The sequence below is a fragment of the Rosa chinensis genome, chromosome 1, assembly GCF_002994745.2.
Source record: "Rosa chinensis cultivar Old Blush chromosome 1, RchiOBHm-V2, whole genome shotgun sequence".
NCBI lineage: Eukaryota > Viridiplantae > Streptophyta > Magnoliopsida > Rosales > Rosaceae > Rosa > Rosa chinensis.
In genome coordinates, this window is record NC_037088.1 from 46,881,466 (window position 1) to 46,902,306 (window position 20,841).

The 20,841-nt window shown below is 37.6% G+C and overlaps 3 protein-coding genes across 4 annotated transcripts; all 3 read right to left on the reverse strand.

Moving 5' to 3' along the window:
• Window positions 1-4: 4 nt before the first annotated feature.
• Window positions 5-3,449, reverse strand: LOC112181350 (putative receptor-like protein kinase At3g47110). Of its 2 annotated transcripts, XM_040516039.1 has the most exons (3): window positions 2,068-3,449; window positions 700-1,827; window positions 5-591 (listed from the first exon to the last, which is right to left on the reverse strand). In XM_040516039.1, the coding sequence occupies exons 1-3, from the start codon at window positions 3,287-3,289 to the stop codon at window positions 167-169; spliced, it is 2,775 nt and encodes a 924-aa protein (XP_040371973.1). In that variant the 5' UTR covers window positions 3,290-3,449; the 3' UTR covers window positions 5-166. The 2 variants fall into 2 exon arrangements, with proteins under 2 accessions (XP_040371973.1, XP_024175502.1); XM_024319734.2 differs by having other exon boundaries at window positions 700-3,449.
• A 158-nt stretch (window positions 3,450-3,607) lies between these two features.
• On the reverse strand, window positions 3,608-6,843 carry LOC112181362 (bifunctional protein FolD 4, chloroplastic). The gene is made up of 5 exons (XM_024319738.2): window positions 6,503-6,843; window positions 5,917-6,278; window positions 5,168-5,404; window positions 4,925-5,092; window positions 3,608-4,063 (listed from the first exon to the last, which is right to left on the reverse strand). The coding sequence occupies exons 1-5, from the start codon at window positions 6,699-6,701 to the stop codon at window positions 3,893-3,895; spliced, it is 1,137 nt and encodes a 378-aa protein (XP_024175506.1). The 5' UTR covers window positions 6,702-6,843; the 3' UTR covers window positions 3,608-3,892.
• A 732-nt stretch (window positions 6,844-7,575) lies between these two features.
• LOC112181371 (K(+) efflux antiporter 2, chloroplastic) lies at window positions 7,576-19,610 on the reverse strand. The gene is made up of 21 exons (XM_024319744.2): window positions 19,265-19,610; window positions 17,229-19,002; window positions 16,471-16,642; window positions 16,284-16,374; window positions 15,725-15,861; window positions 15,553-15,612; window positions 15,339-15,458; window positions 14,127-14,195; window positions 13,466-13,531; window positions 12,802-12,891; window positions 11,932-12,036; window positions 11,725-11,853; window positions 11,249-11,458; window positions 10,687-10,836; window positions 10,292-10,345; window positions 10,136-10,194; window positions 9,458-9,524; window positions 9,203-9,379; window positions 8,909-8,965; window positions 8,143-8,217; window positions 7,576-8,026 (listed from the first exon to the last, which is right to left on the reverse strand). Exons 2-21 carry the CDS (start codon window positions 18,896-18,898, stop codon window positions 7,904-7,906), a joined length of 3,681 nt encoding a protein of 1,226 aa, XP_024175512.1. The 5' UTR covers window positions 18,899-19,002; window positions 19,265-19,610; the 3' UTR covers window positions 7,576-7,903.
• Window positions 19,611-20,841: the final 1,231 nt, after the last annotated feature.

A 20,841-nucleotide genomic window follows, 5' to 3' on the forward strand; every position in this document is an offset into this window, starting at 1 on the left:
TAGTAGCTGAAGCTCTGACTATTAGCCTTCACGAAGCATGAGCCTTAAGCTCATGACATGATAGTCAAAACCCAGTACATATAGATGGGTAATTATTGCGTGGTCCGGGACTATCATGTTTCCATGATCCCGACCACTAGCAGTTGTATTAGTTACAGTATAGGCTTCAAGTAGTTATCATATGCTCTCCAGGCATCTTGGTTCCAGTTAGTACATCCCTTATTAGATGCAATTCATCGATCACTTTCCCGATCTCCATTCGCGCTTTGGGCAAATCTACTGAACAAGCAACTCCTATCCTAGCAATGGAAACCAAGCATTTTTCAACCCTTTGCCTTTGATCATTCTGAATGTGATTCCTGTTGCTCATCCTGGCATTAATGATAGTGCTGTGCTCTTTACTTTGAAGAAGCACTGGATCATATATTTCTTTCACACATTCAGGCAAAGTCATCCGAACATACTTGTGCAGGTTCAGACCATCTGTAAACATGTCAGCAGTTGGCCTCTTGCCCGTAAACATCTCCAATAATAAGATCCCATAGCTATACACGTCGCCATATGTTGACACCGGACTTCCCATACCATACTCTGGAATGTATTTGTACAAAGTCATATAGATTATACAGTCAAAAAATGCACTAAAGAAACACATATATTGTATGTAAGGGAAGAGTTGAAGTATAGAGCCAGTGTTACCTGGAGCAATATAGCCGATGGAACCCATTATTGCATTGGAAGAATTTTCATGTGCGTGGAGTGGATTTGTGAGGTACCTTGCTAAACCAAAGTCACCAACACAGGCATTCATATCATTGTCCAAGAGAATGTTACGAGGCTTCAAATCACAATGAACTATTGGCTTGTGAAAGAAATTGTGCATATAATCCAGAGCAGTAGCTATGTCAATGGCAATGTTTACCCTCTGAATAAGATTCAAATACCCTTGCACAAAGGGAGCCCCAGGTAGTCTATCAGCTGAACTGTGTAGCCATTCTTCTAAACTTCCATTCATCATAAACTGATACACCAAAGCTTTGAAATCATTTCCTTTGAAATCGATACTTGCACAAGCAGTTATTAATTTGACAATATTCCGATGCCTAATGCTTTTCAAGATTTCACATTCAGCTATAAAACTTCCTCTTGAACTTTGAAGATTAAGTACTTTCACTGCAACAATTCTTTCTTCCTGATGGAGAATTCCCCTATACACAGACCCAAACCTACCCCTACCAATCAAATTCCGGGGAGAGAACCCATTAGTTGCTTTGAGAAGATCTCCATATGACACTTTCAATTGTGAAACCCCCAATGAGCATGATCTTGGTGTCGACTTCACTTTTCCTTTTCTTAACGGGTGAATAAGCAAAAAGCACAACACTATGATAACAATAACCCCGCTACAAGCAATTGAGGTAATGATTTTCACCCTTGGAATCGATTCTGTAGAATTGCATCTGGGAAGTCTTAAGGTAGGTATACCTCCACAAAGCCGTGCGTTTCCCATGATAGAAAACGCACTAGTATTCTGGAAAACCCCGTCCAATGGTACTGCACCATCAAAATCATTAAATGACAGATTCAAATTACGCAAAAATGGGAGATTCCCAAAGGCATCAGGAATCGTGCCAGACAAGTTGTTACGAGAGACGTCAATATCTTCAAGACCTCTCACCTCCAACAACCAACCAAGAAGCATCCCTTCCAACAAGTTCCCTTCCAAATGCAAAGTTTCCAAACTTTTGCAACTCCGTATGTCCGATGGAATCGAACCTGACAACTTGTTTTCAGAAACATCCAAGGCAACAAGATTCTTTAACTTACCTACTTCAATAGAAATGGGACCAGTAAAATGGTTACTAGACAAATCCAGAACTTGTGACAAGGAGGATAAACTGAGGATTTCAGGTGGAATGAAACCACTAAGATTATTTTGAGAAAGAACCAAAACAAGCAAGTTGTTGCATTGACCAAGACTCTGTGGTATTCCTCCTCGTAAGTTGTTTGAAAAGAGAAACAATGTGCTTAGTGAAGTTAGATTTCCTAGAGAAGATGGGATAGTACCTGACAGCTGATTGTGATTCAGAAACAGATTATACAGCTTATGTAGTTTACCAATTGAGCTTGGTACAGGGCCTGTTAATAGGTTGATATCCAAGCCTAGTATCCCCAAGTTGATGAGATTTCCAATCCCAATTGGAATGCTTCCGCGTATCTGATTTCTTCCCAATCTAATTGCCTTGAGCTTTTTTGAGAGATTGCCTATGGACTCAGGTAGAACTCCTTGAAATTTATTTCCATTAAATCCCAACAGCTCTAATTTAGTGCTGTTAACCAAAGAAGAGACAAAACCCAAATCGTTATCCCCATATCCAAGATTGTTATCATCCATTTCTACCCTAGACAGATTTGTCATCCTCGCCATGCTAGGTACTTTGCCAGTAAAATGGTTCTGTGAGATTCCAAATTCTGAGAGGTGGGTGGCATTGGAGATTGTAATTGGTATTTCTCCACTGAATTGGTTCATGTGGAAATGAAAGATTTCGAGTTGTGGAAATATTGAGAGCCCCAATCCAAAAGGAAGAGTTCCATCTAGTTGGTTATCAAGCAGTGAAATGTGCTTGATTGAAGAGAGGTTGTATATGGACGGAGGGAGAGTACCAGTCAAGTTATTTGTACCCAGTGCAAGAAATGTTAAGCTTTTTAATTTTCCAATGCTACTTGGAATAGCTCCAACCAGATTATTTTGTTCCACAGAAAACATATTAAGAAAAGAAAGATTTCCAAAACAAGCTGGGATTTCTCCTATTAAATTGTTCTTGCCTAAATTAAGTACCTGAAGCTTGGACAATGAACCGATTTCTTTAGGGATGATCTGGCTGAAGCTATTGTTTTGGAGGTTTAATACCCTGAGAAAGCTCAAGTTTCCGATGTGGTAAGACAGGTGACCCTTGAGCTGGCTTGACTGGAGGTCCAGCACCGTCACTCTCAGGTGTTTTCGACTGCAGTGAATGCCTGGCCACTTGCAGACAGGTAGGGATTCATTCCATGAGCTAAGGATGCCAAGGGTATCATTCATTTCAGCTTTCAAGGCTAGCAATGCCAGCTTATCCAATTGACCTCCTCCTAGACCTGAAGAGGCTGAAATAAGGAGAAAGAGCTGTAAGATAATCGACCAAATGCTAGTACTGAACCCCCAGAACTCCATTTTTGGCCGCAAATTGAAGGTTTGAAGCTGAATACCAGTGCTGTATGGTAAACATGAAAAATTTGAAAAGAACAACATAGACTAAATTGTGAAGAGGATGAGAGTATGAAGTTTTACTCGGCCCAACAAACATCTTGACACAGACCTGTTAATGCTGACCGAGTATTCGTTCAACTCAAATTCGTCTGCATTAACTTCTCATTCAAATCGTCCAACACGTGAACAGACTCATCTATATTTTCTTAGACTCCAGATATTATTCTTGCCAAAAAAAAAAAAAAAAGACTCGGATATTATTACGAAACAAAGAACATTGCACTTTTTTATGTGAACATGAATTGCACTCACAACTCACAAGAGAATACAACGACAAGGGTAAGAACACTGGACTTTAAATATTAGGAAATCAGGAGAGAGATGCCCCAAGACTATCAAATAAAATGTCAGAGTAAGTACTTGGTTTCTGCTATATAATTCTCCTGCTGTAAATACATTATACCACATTATACATTAGAACGGTCCGACCAAGATAGATTTGACTGTTTTGACCAGAAAAGAGCTTTAAACTCTGAAAAAACTTGACCGAAAAGAACTCTCGACTTCAAATAGTGAAACCAATAGGAACAGGACAGAACTGTCCCTGCACTAAAAAGCATTGCTATGGGAGTAACTCTGAAGATCTCACTGGAAGTTGTGTATCCTTTTTGCTGATATGAGTGTATTAGTGAGAAGCATTGCTATAGTCATTGGACCAACTCCTCCTGGTACTGGAGTAATTGCTGAAGCAATTTCTTTGGCCTCCTTATAACAGACATCTCCAACTAGCCGAAAGCCCGAACGCTTTGTTTTATCCTGTCCAAATATACAAGCACAGAATGAGCACATGAACACGTGTAACCTTGAATGAGGGAACAACATGCCATGACCATATCATCAATTTCATTCTTTAAATGCAATAATGCTCCATATATCTCGAACAACCTAGATAATGCTTCATTTCCTGTTCACCGATCTTCAAAGGAGGGATATATTTATTTTATTTTTATTTTTTAGAGGAAACAAAGAGTTCATTACTGAAATTAAGAGATAAAAAACCACAGCCTAGAGAAAAACATAAGACAAAGACACTAGAAACCAGATACAAGAAGCCAGCCTCACTTCACAACAGCTAAAAATATTAAAAGAGAGGGACTAATTCCTGAAATGATTGGTAAGCGAAGCCCATAAAGCAGAGTTGCAGACCAGTACCACAGTCAATCCCAAATCATCATCCCAAAGCCCATAAACTTAAAAAATTCTTCTAGTTTGCTCCATCTCTAAAACACAAAATACTGCCGAAAGCAAACATACCCAAAGGATTTTGGCTTTCTTACCTTCCCAAAAGCCATAAACCAAGTGCCTAAAAGCTCAAGACATCCCTTTTAACTGACCCAGTATCACAAAACATTAGAGAACTTAAGAAATGAATTTCTAAACATTAAACTGAAAGGCCATATTAACACGGTATGATCAATTACCAATTCTGCATCTTTTCAAGAACAAAGACGGTCCAATATATCTGATAATTTAGCCAAAAGATTCATTTTCTGATTACAAACTCAAAAGAGAAATGCTAAATGCATGAGAGAGAGAGAGAGAGAGAGAGAGAGAGAGAGAGAGAGGAATGAATTGTCAAGGGATGATAAAAAAGACCATCAACAAAGCCGTTCTCACCTCAACTGGATTGATTCCGACATCAATAACTACTGCACCAGGTTTAATCCAGCTACCCCTCACCATATTTGCTTGCCCTACAGCTGCGATTACAATATCTGCTTGTTTTGTTAACTCTTCGGGATTCTTGGTTCGGGAATGGACTATGCTGACTGTAGCATCTTCCCTCTACCATAATTTTGAATTTCAAGTTAGTTTAAGAAGATAAAGAAAGAACTCCCTGGTTTAGAAAATGAATCTCACCTGCAGCAACAAAGCAACTGGCATCCCAACAATATTGCTCCGGCCAATTACAACAGCTCTCTTTCCTTTGATAGGGATGTCATATCTATGCAACAGCTCTATGCAGCCTTTGGGAGTACAGGGAACAAAGAAGGGTTCCCTACCTCGCATGGCAAGACAGCCAATATTTAGCGGGTGAAATCCATCCACATCTTTCTCAATGCTAACAGCATTTAAAACGTTTTGTTCATCCATATGCTGGTATAACAAGCACATGAAAACAGTTAGAAGGTTGAACATATCATGGAAGAATAAATGCAATGTTTATATTTTGAAAATCCTTACACATTTACATGGTCATGAAAAGTAACTGAGATCTCCAAATGTTGTATGAAAAAAAAGGGGCTAAAAAAGATCCAATCAGGAAACTAACCATGCCCTTTTGATCTAAATCATACAATAGATGCATGAACCATTTCCCCGAATCATAGGATAAGTAGATGAAAACATATATATAATGAAGACTTGAAACCATGTAGCAATATAACCTGGAGTCGCATCATTTGGAACAGATCATTTCCTTAGATTATAAAGCACGAACCTATATGTCCAATAGTTCTCTATCCACTAATCAGTATAAGTGCCTAAATTATATTTACTCTAAGAACTAGCAAAAAATGTATAATCTTTGAAACATTAACTCATACTTGTATTCTTATTGTACCATGATATCACCAACAGGAAAGCAAATTCAAAATTCAGCCACATACCCTAGTCAGAGGTAGCTGAACAAGGATGCCATGAACTGAGGGATCCTCATTGAAGCCGGAGATGGAGTCGAGCACTTCTTGTTCCGTGGCATCCTCCGGCAAATGCACTTCAAAAGAAGTAATTCCCACAACCTCACAAGCCTCCTTCTTCTTGCTAACATAAGTGGCAGATTCTTCCCTATCTCCAACCAAAATAACCGCCAAACCCGGAACAACCCCAATTGCATCCTTCATCCTTGACACTTCCTCAGCTATCTCCCCTCTAATTTTCTCTGCCACTTTCTTCCCATCAAGCCTTTTATTCACTATTTCCAGTTTCGTATCCGATTTTTCGTGCTTCTCAGTTTGGGAAACAATTGAAGCTGTAATACACAACACACAATGCACAAACTCACTAACTAAATTCTAACAACCGATACCCATCAAACAAAATCACAGCTATTACACAACACTTACAACAAAGCTATGATTTTGATAATAAAGCTATGATTGTGATAATAAAAAGCTCTGATTTTGATATCAAAGTTGTGATTTTGATGATAAAGTTTTGATTTTTGATATGAATTGAGAGAAATGAGAGGCGTACCGGTGGACAATTGGGAGGGGGAAGAAGAAGAGGAGTGGATTGAGAGGACTCTGGGAGGGTGGATGAAGCGGCGGGGGAAAACGACGGCGTATTGGGTGGTGCGGAGGAGGAGAGGGGTGGTACGTGTGAAGGGGAGGAGGCGAGCGGCGGCGGTGGTGGAGGAGGAGCAGTCCGTAAATACCATCGACGCTGCCGCCATCGGATGATTTACAGGACAACAGAGTAGGACTCTTCTTCTGTACGTTATGATCGGATTTCAGAACCCTCAGAAAAGGGTTTAGGGTTTCAGGAGAGAGAGAGAGAGAGAGAGAGAGAGAGAGCAGAGCAGAGAGACTGTGAAGTAGGCAAAACGGCGCGGCTACAAAAGAATCAAACTTTTTGGAATGATTTTTTTTTTTTTTTTTTTTTTGAGAACATTTAATTTTTACTTAAATTATATTAATTTACAAATTACAATTTTCAAAAATAAAATTAAAAAGGTATCCTCATACATTAGTCAGGATGAAATATACGAGGAATGTATGATATCGAAAATTGGGGAAAGTTTATGTTAAACAAGATTTGAGAACTAGAGATCATTTCCTTAATTACTAGAGCTGTAAACCCACACCAATGAAACTGAAGATCCAGCTTATCCCCAATCTTGAATACTTTTGAAGCTTCATTCGATTCACGATGTTGTTGCATGTAGTTAGGAGGAGGAAGCGTTCTGATAAGACCTCCTGACTACAGATTAGTCCTTTGTTGAAAACTTTAATTGAAATACCGTAGGACTCCGTAAAAGAAATAAAAATAAAAAAATTGTGGGATAACCAGAATTTCTGGAAACTGAGTATGCTTCATAGGATTGAAATAGGCATTCAACCCATGAATCGGAAAAGAAAAGAGAAAATACAAAGCATTCAACATCTCAAATTTGAGCATGAATGCTAAATGAGCTAAATAAAAGGATGGAATGATCTTCCAATAGGAATGCCCATTCCATCTGAACTGCTATTTTCACTTCATTGAAGCAAACTCTGGTCTCATGAGGTAGAAATATCCAATTTAATAAAGAAACAAATAAGAAGATTGGAGCATTATGATCTTTCCTTCATCTTAGAGCCAAGAAGAGCCCAAAAACCAAAAATGTTAGGAGACTTCTGTTTAGAGACTTCAGCCTCATTAGACATAAGAATACATTTTTTAAAAATGGTCCAAAAAAGTTCTTCGAACAAAAAAGCTTGTCAAACAAGTGTTTTCCATTGATGTCTCTTCAGTGTATTTTCTGTACAGTCTACCCAATGGAAGATAATCTCTTTCCTTTCTTTTGGGTCCAAAATTGAAGGAGTAATCTGCTATACAGTTATTGAGCTGTTTCTACAGTTTCCCTTTATCCTTTACTGTGTCATCTGGCATCTTTTATATTGCCAGTGTTCCTTCAGTGAATTGGTTATCGTCTGTGGGATCCAAAGGCGGAAGTTTGGGTTTGATCATCATTCGAGAAAATCCATAGCCAAGAGAGCTTCCACTAGTTTCACATAACTGCATGCAGAAACATATGTTTAGGATCCCATCTCAAATCTGAAGCATAAGGGAGATAAGCAAGGCAATATCTGGTGAGAAGAAAAAATGTAAAACTAAAGCCAAATAGGGATTACCTCAGTTAGCTCAGCAAGATGCCGGGATCTATACTCATTGATGGCTGCTGCAATCTCTGACGTGGGAAGTTTAGCCTGAAAGAGGACAAAGTTAACCCGGAGAAACCATATTACCATCATCTTCTGGAGAAAATAAATAAAAACTGAAACTGCAACCTCGAGTTGAAATAAAAGAGAAAGCTACTGATTCTATTTTGACCATGATACTAACCTACTGAACAATCAGAACCTTATGAAACTTTCAAATTTATTGAATCAAATCAAGCTTACTCCAGTCACGAGACCCATTTACAGACTCAGTGTGTTTTGGATGATACCATATTTGACATAATATTTTGTCGCTTACTCATGTTATATACAATTGGAAAGTCATGATTTTTTTTTTTTTTTTTTTTTTTGAGAAAGACATGGATTTACCACCATGCAGCTAATAATAGATGCAATCGCAGTACACTAAGGCCCAATTGAAATGTCACATAAACTTTGGTGGTACTCAAAGAGGTTGGACTGAACAGAAATTTGATCAAGAGTAGGAATTAGAATTTCTATTACAAATACAAGAAATTATCATGATATCATACAGTCCAGGACAGGTACACATAAGTATAACAAACATGACAAATGTAGCCAGCACTTACGACAAGAGTCACAAGACACAATTTATGAAACATAATGCATTAAAGAGAAATGAAAACCAGCATCTCCATCATGTTGTGACGTATGCCGCAGTGATAGTTATATCAGACACTGACAATAAACCATTTACCTGAGCAAGAACAGCAGCTGCCAACTGTAGACTCGGTTCCAAGGTCTCTGGGACAACCTGTAAGTTTCTCATGATTAGGTCAAATTCTCGTGTATGCAATGTAAAGCTAATAAGAAGATATATGAGATAAGCATTCCAATTTTTAAGTCAGCCAATGACACTAGTTCAACTTTTTCTCAAGTAACAGAAAAATGCAGTGTTTGATATTTATAAGTTATAACCCAATAAATATTGGGTTACTTCAGACAGCTGCAGTTACAGGTAGTATAATAAGAAAAGGTATAGGAGTATTACCGCTGTGGCCCCAGCCTTCTCCAAATTAAGACCGTGGTCAACATCATGAGCACGGACAAAAGTTTTCACGTTGGGGAAATACTTGCTCAGAGCCCAAACAGTTCTATAGTTTGCACCAGGGGAATCTAACGTTATTGCTGCAGCGCATGCTCTGTGAGCACCAACTTTGTGGAGCACCTACTCGTAGTAAAAGGCATGTCAGATCAGAATCCTGCATGGCTGCATGTAACTATAGTTTCAACTAATTATACATACCTCTCGACTACCGGCATCTCCAAAATAGACCGGAATGTCCAGGGAACGTCCAACTGTCACTCTATCACTGAACAATAGAACACAGGATGATTAGTTATTATAAGTTCCGATATATTGCAGAAAGATATCGTCAAAAATATGGAAAATAACAATTCCAAACTTAATTAATCCTCAGAATATTTGTTTTCTTTTTTCTTGATCCAAAAAGACTTTCAATAATACTTTGCACAACTCACAAAATCAAGGGTACAATTAGTGGTAAACCTTGCTCGGATCTAGGCAAAGGAAAGAGTACCACACCCCATAGTAACTTGGAACACAAACATCTTCAATAATAGAAGACAGCCAAGATGGCTCAGTATCCATTCACAATAAGAAGTGATCAACAAGAGACAAAGCAAATCTAGCTACCTTGTGATTAGCCTTATTACAATCTTGATAATCATAATAATTTAATTAATAACTTTAACAATCATCATATTATTGGTAATGGCTAAGAGAAATTAAATTACTGCAAGAACCATTCTGAGACGTATATACTAACTAGACAAACCTACACTAGTATAACATACAGGAGAGCAACCTATAAGGCTATGACCAACCTGAACTATGATGGAAGAACTGTAGAAATACTACTTACTACGAAAAGTTTAACATAGTTTTAGACATCAAGATTACCTCCTCACATCAAGAGCTACAAATGGAATTAGGCGCTCTGAAAGAAGCTGTGCAATTATCTGCGGAGAAAATGGGAGACACCACAAATTGTTACAAATCCATGCGTAGGTAAGACTATGAATTTAAATCAATTTGTAAAATAAACTATTTCACAACCTGGCCAACTCGTCCAAATCCGCAAATGATTATATGATCTTGTAAATCATCTGTCTGGAAATATTATCAAGCCAAGAGAACCCGAGATTATCAGTAAATAATAATTCCTAGAAAATACAGGATCAATAAGCGCAAACAAATTTGTATCCATCCTAACAAAAGCAAGCTACCTAATTTGAAGATAGCAATTAAAATGGACGGCTAAAATTATACTCATGATATACCAACCAAATTTTTCACATAAAAGGAAACTATGGTTGCATAGATATGAACTAGCAAGAATTTTAGTGGAAACCAATACATGTCAACAATTGTTCATGGCCTTCCGAAAAAAACAATTGGTCATGGCAGAACATCAAGAATAATAGTCATGCATTCACTGCAGGTATTTTTACCTCACTCTCATCAGGTAGTAAACTTCGAACATCATGCAGCTCAAAACGAGATGCAATTAACTGTCCTCCAGCAGCTAGCCAAGGTGTGAGGGCCATTGAAACTCCAACGACAAGAAAGAGCAAAGAAGATAGTTGAGGAGACATTATTCCCTACAGATGACAGAATAAGCATGGTATTACAGAAATGAGTATGGTAATTCTACAAACATCGAAGACTAGCTAAGAGGGTATTAAGCTGCAGATGCACCAACTAAACCAAAGTAACTGATCAATATTTAATAGCAATTACATAGACAACTGATATTTTGTTTCCACCATTGCGTTTACCCTGTCTACTTAATTTAGCAGAGCAGAACCTCTTTTTTCATTGGTTAACAACTACAAGAAATTTCTTTTGAAATTAAAAAACTATAAGAATATTAAATGCATTAAGGAAGCAAAAAGGCCAGATGACAAGAAAAAAAAAAAAAATATATATATATATATATATATAAACTGTATAGCTGCTAATAATATAGCAAACAAGCAATTTTCCCACATAGTAGTTAATAAAGAAGTAAACCTGATTAACAGCTTCACCAAAAGCAACAAATGCAAATTCTCCACCAGGGGCAAGAAGAAGACCAACTCTTATTGCAGATATTATTGAAATGCCAGATAGTTTGCCTATTAAAGCAACCAATAAGCATTTGCCAACAAGTAGAAGTCCTAATGATCCAATTATAATGGGGAAGTTCGAAACAAGAAGTTTTGGATCAATAGACATTCCAACCTGAAAAACCACAAACAGTTGTTAATAAAAAATAAAAAAACATTATACATATTAATAGACTGACAGTTGACTACATGTGATATTTATAAGATGCACATAAAAGAAAGGAAAAAAAAAGGAAGACTGGAGTTGGGTTATAAGATTTTATTCAGAAATGGAATTCCCCACACCCCCCCCCCCCCCCCCCCCCTCCCTTTTCTTTTCCCTCCCTCCATTAACTTGGCTCACAATTTAACCACAACAAGTTGCCACCATGAAGTACATACCGTCATGAAAAAGAGACCCAATAGAAGGCCACGATATGGAGCAATATCCGACTCAACCTGTAAGGAAAATTCAGTTTCTGCAAGAAGCAAACCAGCCAAAAATGCTCCCAATGCCATGGATAGTCCAGCCTGTACATAAGAGGAAAAGATTAAGAGCTTTACAGCACTAGAAAATGATTATTAAAAAGCAAATAATGCAGGACCTACCCTGGCAGTGAGAAGACTTGTTCCCAGAATAACAAGCAATGTATTGGCAGAAAATATTTCTGCGTTTTGATTTTCTGCAATTTGCCTATAAATTGGTCGAAGCAACTGCAAAACCACACCAAACAACATTAGGTTCAAGAAACAAGTTTGACTTTTATAGAAGAACCTGATGAGATCAAAAGCAGAGCTTGCAGAATACAAGAACCCATTCCAAAACTGTCCTAATAAGCAGTAAAGAAAAACAAATAAGTTTCCCTTCCTCCTAGCTACATTATTATTTCTAAGAGAAGCATCAGGATTTTGACCCACAATATCAGTAATGCCAGGTAATGACCTTAAGCAGTTAACAATTTGTCACTTTCTGCTCTTAATAGAAGCTTTAACAAGATTTCCCCCCAAACATAAAATCTATTATGAAATTGATACATACATTGTCAAAATTTCTTCCAAGGTTACTTAGTTCTTCACACTAGAGAGTTTCTTAATCAGGCCAAACACTATTCAAGGGTAACATTTTGAGAGGCAGCAACAGCCACCAAAAGCAGATGTGGCCCTGTTGGATCATCATGAAATGGTCTAGAGAATTTTGATAACAAGGACTTCTATGAAAATCAGCTACATAATACTATTAGTGAGTCAGAACAATTTATAGACATTAAGATATCATCATACATTGCCACATATAGAAAACTGCCTTTGCCTAATAACACCTGCATTAATTTTAATCAAGATCATAACAGTTGAAAATAAATAGTCTATTGGGGCATTGGGAGCTACAACATGAATGTGTAAAAACATGCATTACTCGTTTACCTATTCAATGGCGTTATTGAAGAACTCTGCAAAATATTTTATATACACAAGGCTTACCAAGCGTCCACCAGCAATAATGGCTGTGATGGCAACTGCTGCCTTTACAGCAGCAAGTCCAAGAGCTTCAGCAATAGCTTGGAAACCAATCTGAAATGTAGCAGACAAAGTTATTCAGTATGTACCTAAAAACATACAGCAAGAGAATTCCCAGTATTTCTTGATTTATGTTCAAAGATAGAAACTAGGTCTTTATTTCTCATGGTTTTTTTTTTTTTATTAGGGTGTGAGAAAACTAAGAAACTAATTAGAATGTGAGAGCAGTCATCTCTGTTCTCAGGGAACATAAACATTCTGTTTAGGGAAGAGGAAGAATCATTACTGTGTAAATTATAAGCAGGTCAGCAGCTATAGTCAGTATAGATCAAATTTAATAGAAAGAAATATATTTTATTATCAACCTATTAATTGTTGTACTAGTATATGAGTTTGGTCATCAGTCCTTGCTATTTAAAGTGGAACAGAGACAGTGCTGTGTTTCATTCACGCCTAGTAATCAGCATATGCACATTGAAATTCAAATTAAACAAAATGAAACTGAAAGCTCATGTTTAGCCTAGAGAGAGAGACAGATTGCATTGCATTGCATTCGGGCATTTGACATCCCAAAAAAAGTTGTATCCAAACATAGAAAAAGGTAACAGGAAAGCATAAGAAATATTACCCCTCCTTTGGATGAATTTGGTGAAATGAGAGGTATAAGTATTAGCAAAACCACAACAGCCAAATCCTGAAAAATATTAAAAAGAATCAGGAATATACCAAATTTAGGTTCAAGATGTGCAAGAACGACATAAAACATGAAAGTTCAAACAAAAGGCCCTACATTTTCCCCCCTTCTTTCTTCCCAGGTTAACCACTTAACCACATGTCAATAAATTTAAATGTATGACACCTATTTACTGATTTACCAGCACTAAAGGTGGAAGGTTTCCGGGGGGAACTATAATATGTATACGGATGCTGATCACATTACAATACACGCTTTACTAAAAATACATAAGCAAGCACACACAAAATCATCGAAATGTCGGCACGACAAATTCACTTGAATAAGGATGCTGATCACATTACAATACTTGCTTTACAAAATATACATAAGCAAGCACGCACAAAATCATCGAAATGTCGGCACGACAAATTCACTTGAATATGTGCAAGATGACCCTAACTCTTAGTTTGATATTCAATTCATTGGAATATGCCCTTACTATATTCAATAAACGGATTCCGTGTTTCAAAAAGTTATTCTGTCAAAAGCAAGGGACTTAATATATGTTGGAATTTCAGAATAGCCTGGAAAAGCTCTTATAAGAAAGCAAAACCTGGAACAGTAAAACAGAAAAGGTTGCACGACCATGGCGTGATGTGCTCTCACCCCGCTCTTGCAAGACCTGAAAAATAAGTTGATGAGAATTAACTTCTCTGTCGGAAAAAGATGAAAGAAAAAAATATATATGTATATATACATACATTAGAAGGTTTTTGCCTTCATATAAAAATTGAATAAAAATGTTGAGAAAAACCACTAAGAGGGTGCAGCCCAGCATCATTAACCATATACCATGCAGAGTCAGAGACATACATAAAACAAAAGAAAAGAAAATGAAAATTTCACCCTGCTAAAGAACAACAAACTACCAAACGAAGATCCAATAAAACCCTGAAGCCACTGAAAATTTCAGAAGGTGATAAGCTATTTGCGCTACCCCTGTGCATTAGTCATGCCTATTCACTATTCTGCCTCTGATCCACAAATTAGGAACAACTAAAATTTTATAGTAATCTCTTTCCCAATGAAGAATGCTTTTAGTGGCGCATTCACATCTGACATTCCTTTCTAAGGAACAGAACCTGCTTTGACCTCACAAGACCAGAGAAGAAGAATTACATTTCAAACTTCTTACGTCTATGTAGTCTCCACGCCACCATATTGCCACCCTTGCCATACATAGAGATTTAAGAAAGTGAAGTACCTCTTGCAGTTGCTCAGCATCCTATAGGCTAATAAAAATTGGGTACCAGGTTATGTTATCTACCAGAATCTACATTCAACAAGTAGAAATTCCCTCTCCAACTGCCAAACTAAAAAGACCTGAGAAAGTATCCTTAAAGGGAACTCTTCCACCCCAAAATTGCCAGACCAGCATTGCAAAACCATACCATCTTGTACCTGAAAAACCAAGTCCATCCAACCATTCCTAGTGCTCCTCCATACACTGTTGACTATAGCATTGTTGGATGGGATATATAAAATCTAAGATTTTTCCACCCATTGTCAATTGGTTTTGGGTTGCATTACAACTTCAATATTCAAAGCGGGAAATTCATCTGTGCGTCAGACCTATTTTGGCCAAATGGCTCCATCTACCAAATAAATTGATCCACGTTCTTGCTGAATCCAGCCACATGTACAAAAGTCAATAAAATGATCCCTAAACCCTAAACTGTTTATTTAAGTTTTGGATAATCAAATCAATTGAATTAAAGATGCCTATATACAAAAGTCATATACTATGATTGCTCATAACCATTACCTGCAGCACAACTGCAGTGGATGATAAAGCTAGACCATTGCCAATTACAATTGCAGCAGGGCCAGGCAGCCCACAAGCAAAATGAGCAACCAAGCCAACTACAACAGCTGTGACTAGAACCTGCATTTAAATATCAAGAACCTTGTAAATTTATTTATCAATAGCATACGGAAATTGTTGTTGTGGCCCAGCAGAAAAACTAGGAGATAATCACCTGAGCAGAGCCTAATCCAAATACATATTTCTTCATGGAACTCAACCTTTCAACAGAGAGCTAAAATGTAAACCAAAGTCCTGTTAGTTTTCCATTGTTCTTCACATAGAATTTCATCATAGTGAATCTAAAGTGCATAAATAGAATAGAAATCTTCAATTGATAGACTCACCTCAAGGCCAATGTTGAACAGTAAGAAAACAACACCAAATTCGGCAATTGCCTTTGTTCCATGTACATGACGAATAATCGAGAGGCCATAAGGCCCAATTAAGATACCTGCTGCCAAGTACCCAAGAACAGGACTACCTAAATATAGCAGGCAGAGAGAGGACACCCGTTAGTGAGTGACACCATTAATCTCAGATGTACAGCAATATGTAGGCCGCAACAGATGATGCCTTGAAATCCATAGGATTTTCAAAATATAATAAGGGTCAGTGGCCCACGTTTATGTAGTATAGGGATTGGACAAGTGTAGGTGTAGATTATAGTAACTAAGAAAAGATGACCAGCAAGTGAAAGAAAACATATTCACAAAAATCGACAGCTTATCTATGTACTAACAGCCCATTTAGGAATATGGAGGCACCATGTAATTTATGGACTAATAGATTAAAATCCTGTACAGCAAGGCAGTCCTCTGACCAAAATAGATGACACTACGCACCTATTTACATTCAAAATGACAAAAGAAAGACGACCAAGTGTGCAATTAGGTATCAAATTACCTCCAGGAATCTTCTGGAATACAGGCACAAATATCACACTTGCTAACAATAACCATAACATGTCAAAGAGGGAAGCTTCCTCCTCATTCACCTAAAGAAAAGAATAGATCAGACCTGAAAGTGAAAACAACAACCTATGATGGACTGAGAACAAAGAACATTTAAGTTAGGGGATATAACCACATACCTCTTGATGAGGCAACATATCAATTAGGCTTTTAATTCTCTTAGGAAGTTTACGTAATTGTTGAACTAGAGGCCTCGCAGTTGAGGAAACTTCTTCAAAACTAGTGGTAATTACATCTGGCTGTTGTATCAGTTGAGTGGCTCTTTCTGCCCGATTAGTGTAAAAGGTGAGCCTGTGATAAATCTCAGCAATTTGAGATCAAAGGAAGTAAAGACTACACGCCATGTAATTATTCAATAATAACAGCAAAGCAAAAATACAGAGAGCTATCTGACGAACAAAGAAGAAGAATTATAGTGAAAAAATAAAAAATAAAAATAGTGCTACATCATGGCAACAATGTAGTCGTTGCCTCCATGACTTTTCAGTAGAGAGAAACACCTGCAGAAGCTGTGAACCAATACCTCATTATACCATCTTGTTGGCTTGCCAATTTGTACTTGATTAACCAAAGAGGGAGAACTTTTACTGGTCAAATTTTGGAAATTTCATATTCGCATATTACAGGTTGTCTAGTTTATCTCAGTCCTGATATATATTTTATGTCTCTCATAAAACAAAGTAGATCCACAGCATTCTTGAAAGTGTGGGTTGTTTTCCGTCAGAGTTCAACCCAGAATGCAGACATGTCATGACACTTATTATTCATAAACCAAGTACTCAAATATAGCTAATAAACACCTTATAAATTTTTCTGCATGAATTCTTCCAAGAAGCGATAAAATAAATGAAACACAAGTAGAAACAATTATACGTACCCTATGCCACATAGGAATATCCCAACAACCAACTTGGGCCACTGCTTCCTTGCATACTCCAACAGACCCTGGAACACTGATGATGGTGTGAATTCAGTCCCATCTTCAGAAGAAAAGAAAGATGCAGGAATGAAACGAGAAGATTTCTTCACTATTGTCTTGGGTGCATTTGAGGTTGAACTCTCCCTACTCGATTCCTTCTGAGTTTCCTGTTTTTTAGTTTGAACCACATTCTTTGACTTTTCAGTCTCTACTTCAGCTTCTTTAAAAGAATCTACGCCTATCTTTTGTTTCTCATGATCACTTAGATCAGCAGTTTGGGTTGTTTCTTCAACACTCTGAGTGATTCTGTCTGAAGGGCTATCTGGTAAGGGCTTGATAGCAGACGAATCACCATCAATTAACAGATCTTTATCCTTTTCAGTAATGATATTAGCAGAACTTCCTTGAACTACCTTCTCCTCCTCCTCGACAGCAGCATCATCATTCAACACCTGTCCCTGGTTGTTTTCTATGGTATCAAGAGTTGAATTGGAGAGAGATTTCTCTGCTCTTTGTAATGCAATCTCTGCATCATTTACACGTTGTGCTGCCTCAAGTTCAAAAGCAACAGCTTGCTCTGCTAATAGCATTATATTTGTTACATCCTCCTCTGCTTTCAAAGCATTCAGCTGTGCTTTCTCTGCAACCTCATTCAACCTGTTCACTTGCTTCTGCAACTCCTCTTTTTTACTCTGTAAGCACCTTAATTCTGACTCACAGCTGGCCAAATTCGCCTGGCATTCCCGAATTTCTTCTTGCACAACCAAAAATGCTTTTTCATCGTCTTCAGAATCATGTTCCCCATCACTCTCTCGTGAAGCATCCAGTGAACCGGTCCCCTTTTTTGCAACCTCCAAAGATTCTGCTCCCACCTGAAGCCTTGCCTCTGCTAATGAAAGAGTCATTGTTGCTTTCTGAACAGCTTCTTTTGCAATCCCCTCTTCATTCACAATCTCTTGAATAATGTCAAGGGCTGAATTAACATCATTCCAAGCAGTTGCTGCTTCATCCTGCAGGGAAATCGCAGCTTCTGATATTTTCTGAGCCTTTTCTTCAAATATGGCACTATTACAACGTGCAACTTCCAATTCTTTCATGGCATTCTGCAGCAACTCCCTCAATTCATCCACAGTACATGCCTCTGATTCATCTATTTTGTCTTTATCACCCTCCTCTTTTGTGGAACTGCTCAATTCTTCATCACGGATGGGCGCAACTCCTGAGTTCTCATCATGACCTTCCACAAACTCTACATTCCGACCATTCCCATTGACATACGCTAATGAGTCGTTACTCTGACACCGAGACCACCAAACCACTCTCGACCCTTTAAGAACATTACCAGAGCTACGAAACAATGGCGTTTTCAGATTCAAACTCCAGCAACGATCATCAGCATTTTCTCTAGAGCCCAAACGCGAAACCCTACAACCATTAAAACACACACTCCTCTTCACCTTCTTCCCCAAACACGCTTTCACAACAACTCTCGAATTACCCCGAAAGCTACACCCACCATCTCTACTCCCAAACAAAACATACGAATCAACCCCATTCAACTTCCTAGAACTCCCCCCTTCACTTCCACACAACACCTTCGGCTGCCGAAAACTACACGCAAGATCCATACTTGTTCAACAAACCCTCCACAAAACCACTCAAATATCTCCAACAACAATCACCCTCACATTTCCCACACTCTCATTTTCTCAATAACTCTCAAAAAACCCACCTGGCCAAACAAAACCCAACAATCAAAAACTAAACAACTTCAATACCACTCAATCCAATCAAAGATTCAAACTTTTTATCTCTACCCCTAAACCCATCAACCAATCCAATCAAAGATTCAAACTTTAACAAATTCCCACCCACAAAAAAAAAAAAACGAACATTTATTCAAAACCAAAATCAACATACTAACAAGTTTCGATGAACAAAAACAAAAACCCAGAAAGAGTGAATGTAAATGGTTGCATGAGAGGCGGACTAACCGATCAAATTGAACAGCCGAGCAATCCAAAGGCGGAGTTTTTGAAACGAAGAAAATGACTCAACTGATAGCCTATGAACGTCGTCGTTTCTGGTACCAGTTGGGCTCTGAGAATGAGTTGGAGCTCTAGTCTCTACTACAAATTGACTCTTTCTCTCTCTCACTGTGGTTGGGAAGTGGGAAAATGTTTCCAAAATGGCTCCCTTTATTTTTCTTTTTGTTCTGAGTTTCCCAACTAGCCTCGTCCGTTCTAACGACCAAATGAATATTCTTCTTCTTTTTTTCTTTTTTCTTTTTTCTGGGGTAAGGAAAATAAAAAATTTCTACTTGCAGCCTTCTTCTTCTACTTCTTCTTCTTTTTTTCTCCCTATATCCACAGTTCCACATACACCTACCACGTCCCTCACTAAGATCCAAAGGAATCTGCCATGGCTAATTACTTCTTTTTGGCTTGTCTAGTTATGAAATTTGTTATTTTGTGGGGAACAAAATAAAGTTTCATGAATAATTTACGTTTATAAAAAGGTTAATCTAAACTCAGAAAATTAAAACGGTTATCTACACTCACTTATAACATATTACATCTTACGGTTGATTTATTTTCTTTGATATTTTTAGGTTTCCCTTATGCAGACCTTCATCGCTAGTCGATGAACTTTCTATGTTCGAAGTCATGAGTCTTACCTTTCTCTCATTTCCGCATTTTTCTCATTCTCTTCCACTTATATAATCCAGAATGATGATTCATATATTATCACTTCTAATCTTATTTGTATGAATATGAATATGCAAACTAAACTTCAATTGTGTGTCAATGTACATTTTCATATTTAAAAAAAAAAAAAAACATTTTCATGTTATTAATTTGGTAGTGAATGAATGGTGCATAAGTACGTAAGTACTATTTCAAAATATATAACATAACTCATGACTTCTTATTGATGACATATGAAACAACCAACTCCTCATATGTTTTTTTTTTCTTTTTTTTTTAAAAAAAAACGACTTCCTGGCAGGTTCTCAACCTTGATAATCTTGGTCACTCTGCGAGATCAGATAGGAAGTTTGTCTACCTCTTCAACCTCTTAAAGGTCATGATCCTTTAAAACAAAAACAATTGAGATCATGATCTTTGATCCTCTTTAAAAAGCGAGGGAAAAAAAAAATGATCCTGTGACGTTTTGCTTTTTGACACATGACAGTGATCTACAAATTTAGAGTTTGTTATCATTACGAGAAAGGCCTACAGACCTAATCAAATACTGATTAACACCAAAAAGGCCACAAAATACTCATCTGCTTTAAATTCCCTTGAACTCCTCAATAATCTGATGTACATGTTGGATTGTTGGCATTGGACTGATGGCTAGTTTGGGAAATTCACTACCCTGATATTATTTATGCCTTGGGATATTCTACATAAGCACGAAGATGCAGAGTCTAAAACTCGAAAGGATCCAAATCCATCGGTTCATGTCGTTTGGCATTTGCTCAGCTTCACTCTCTTTCTCTTCTAAAGCGTCACGACTAGTTCCAACTCCTAATGATAGGCAAAACTACATCATCTTTTCTGTCGTT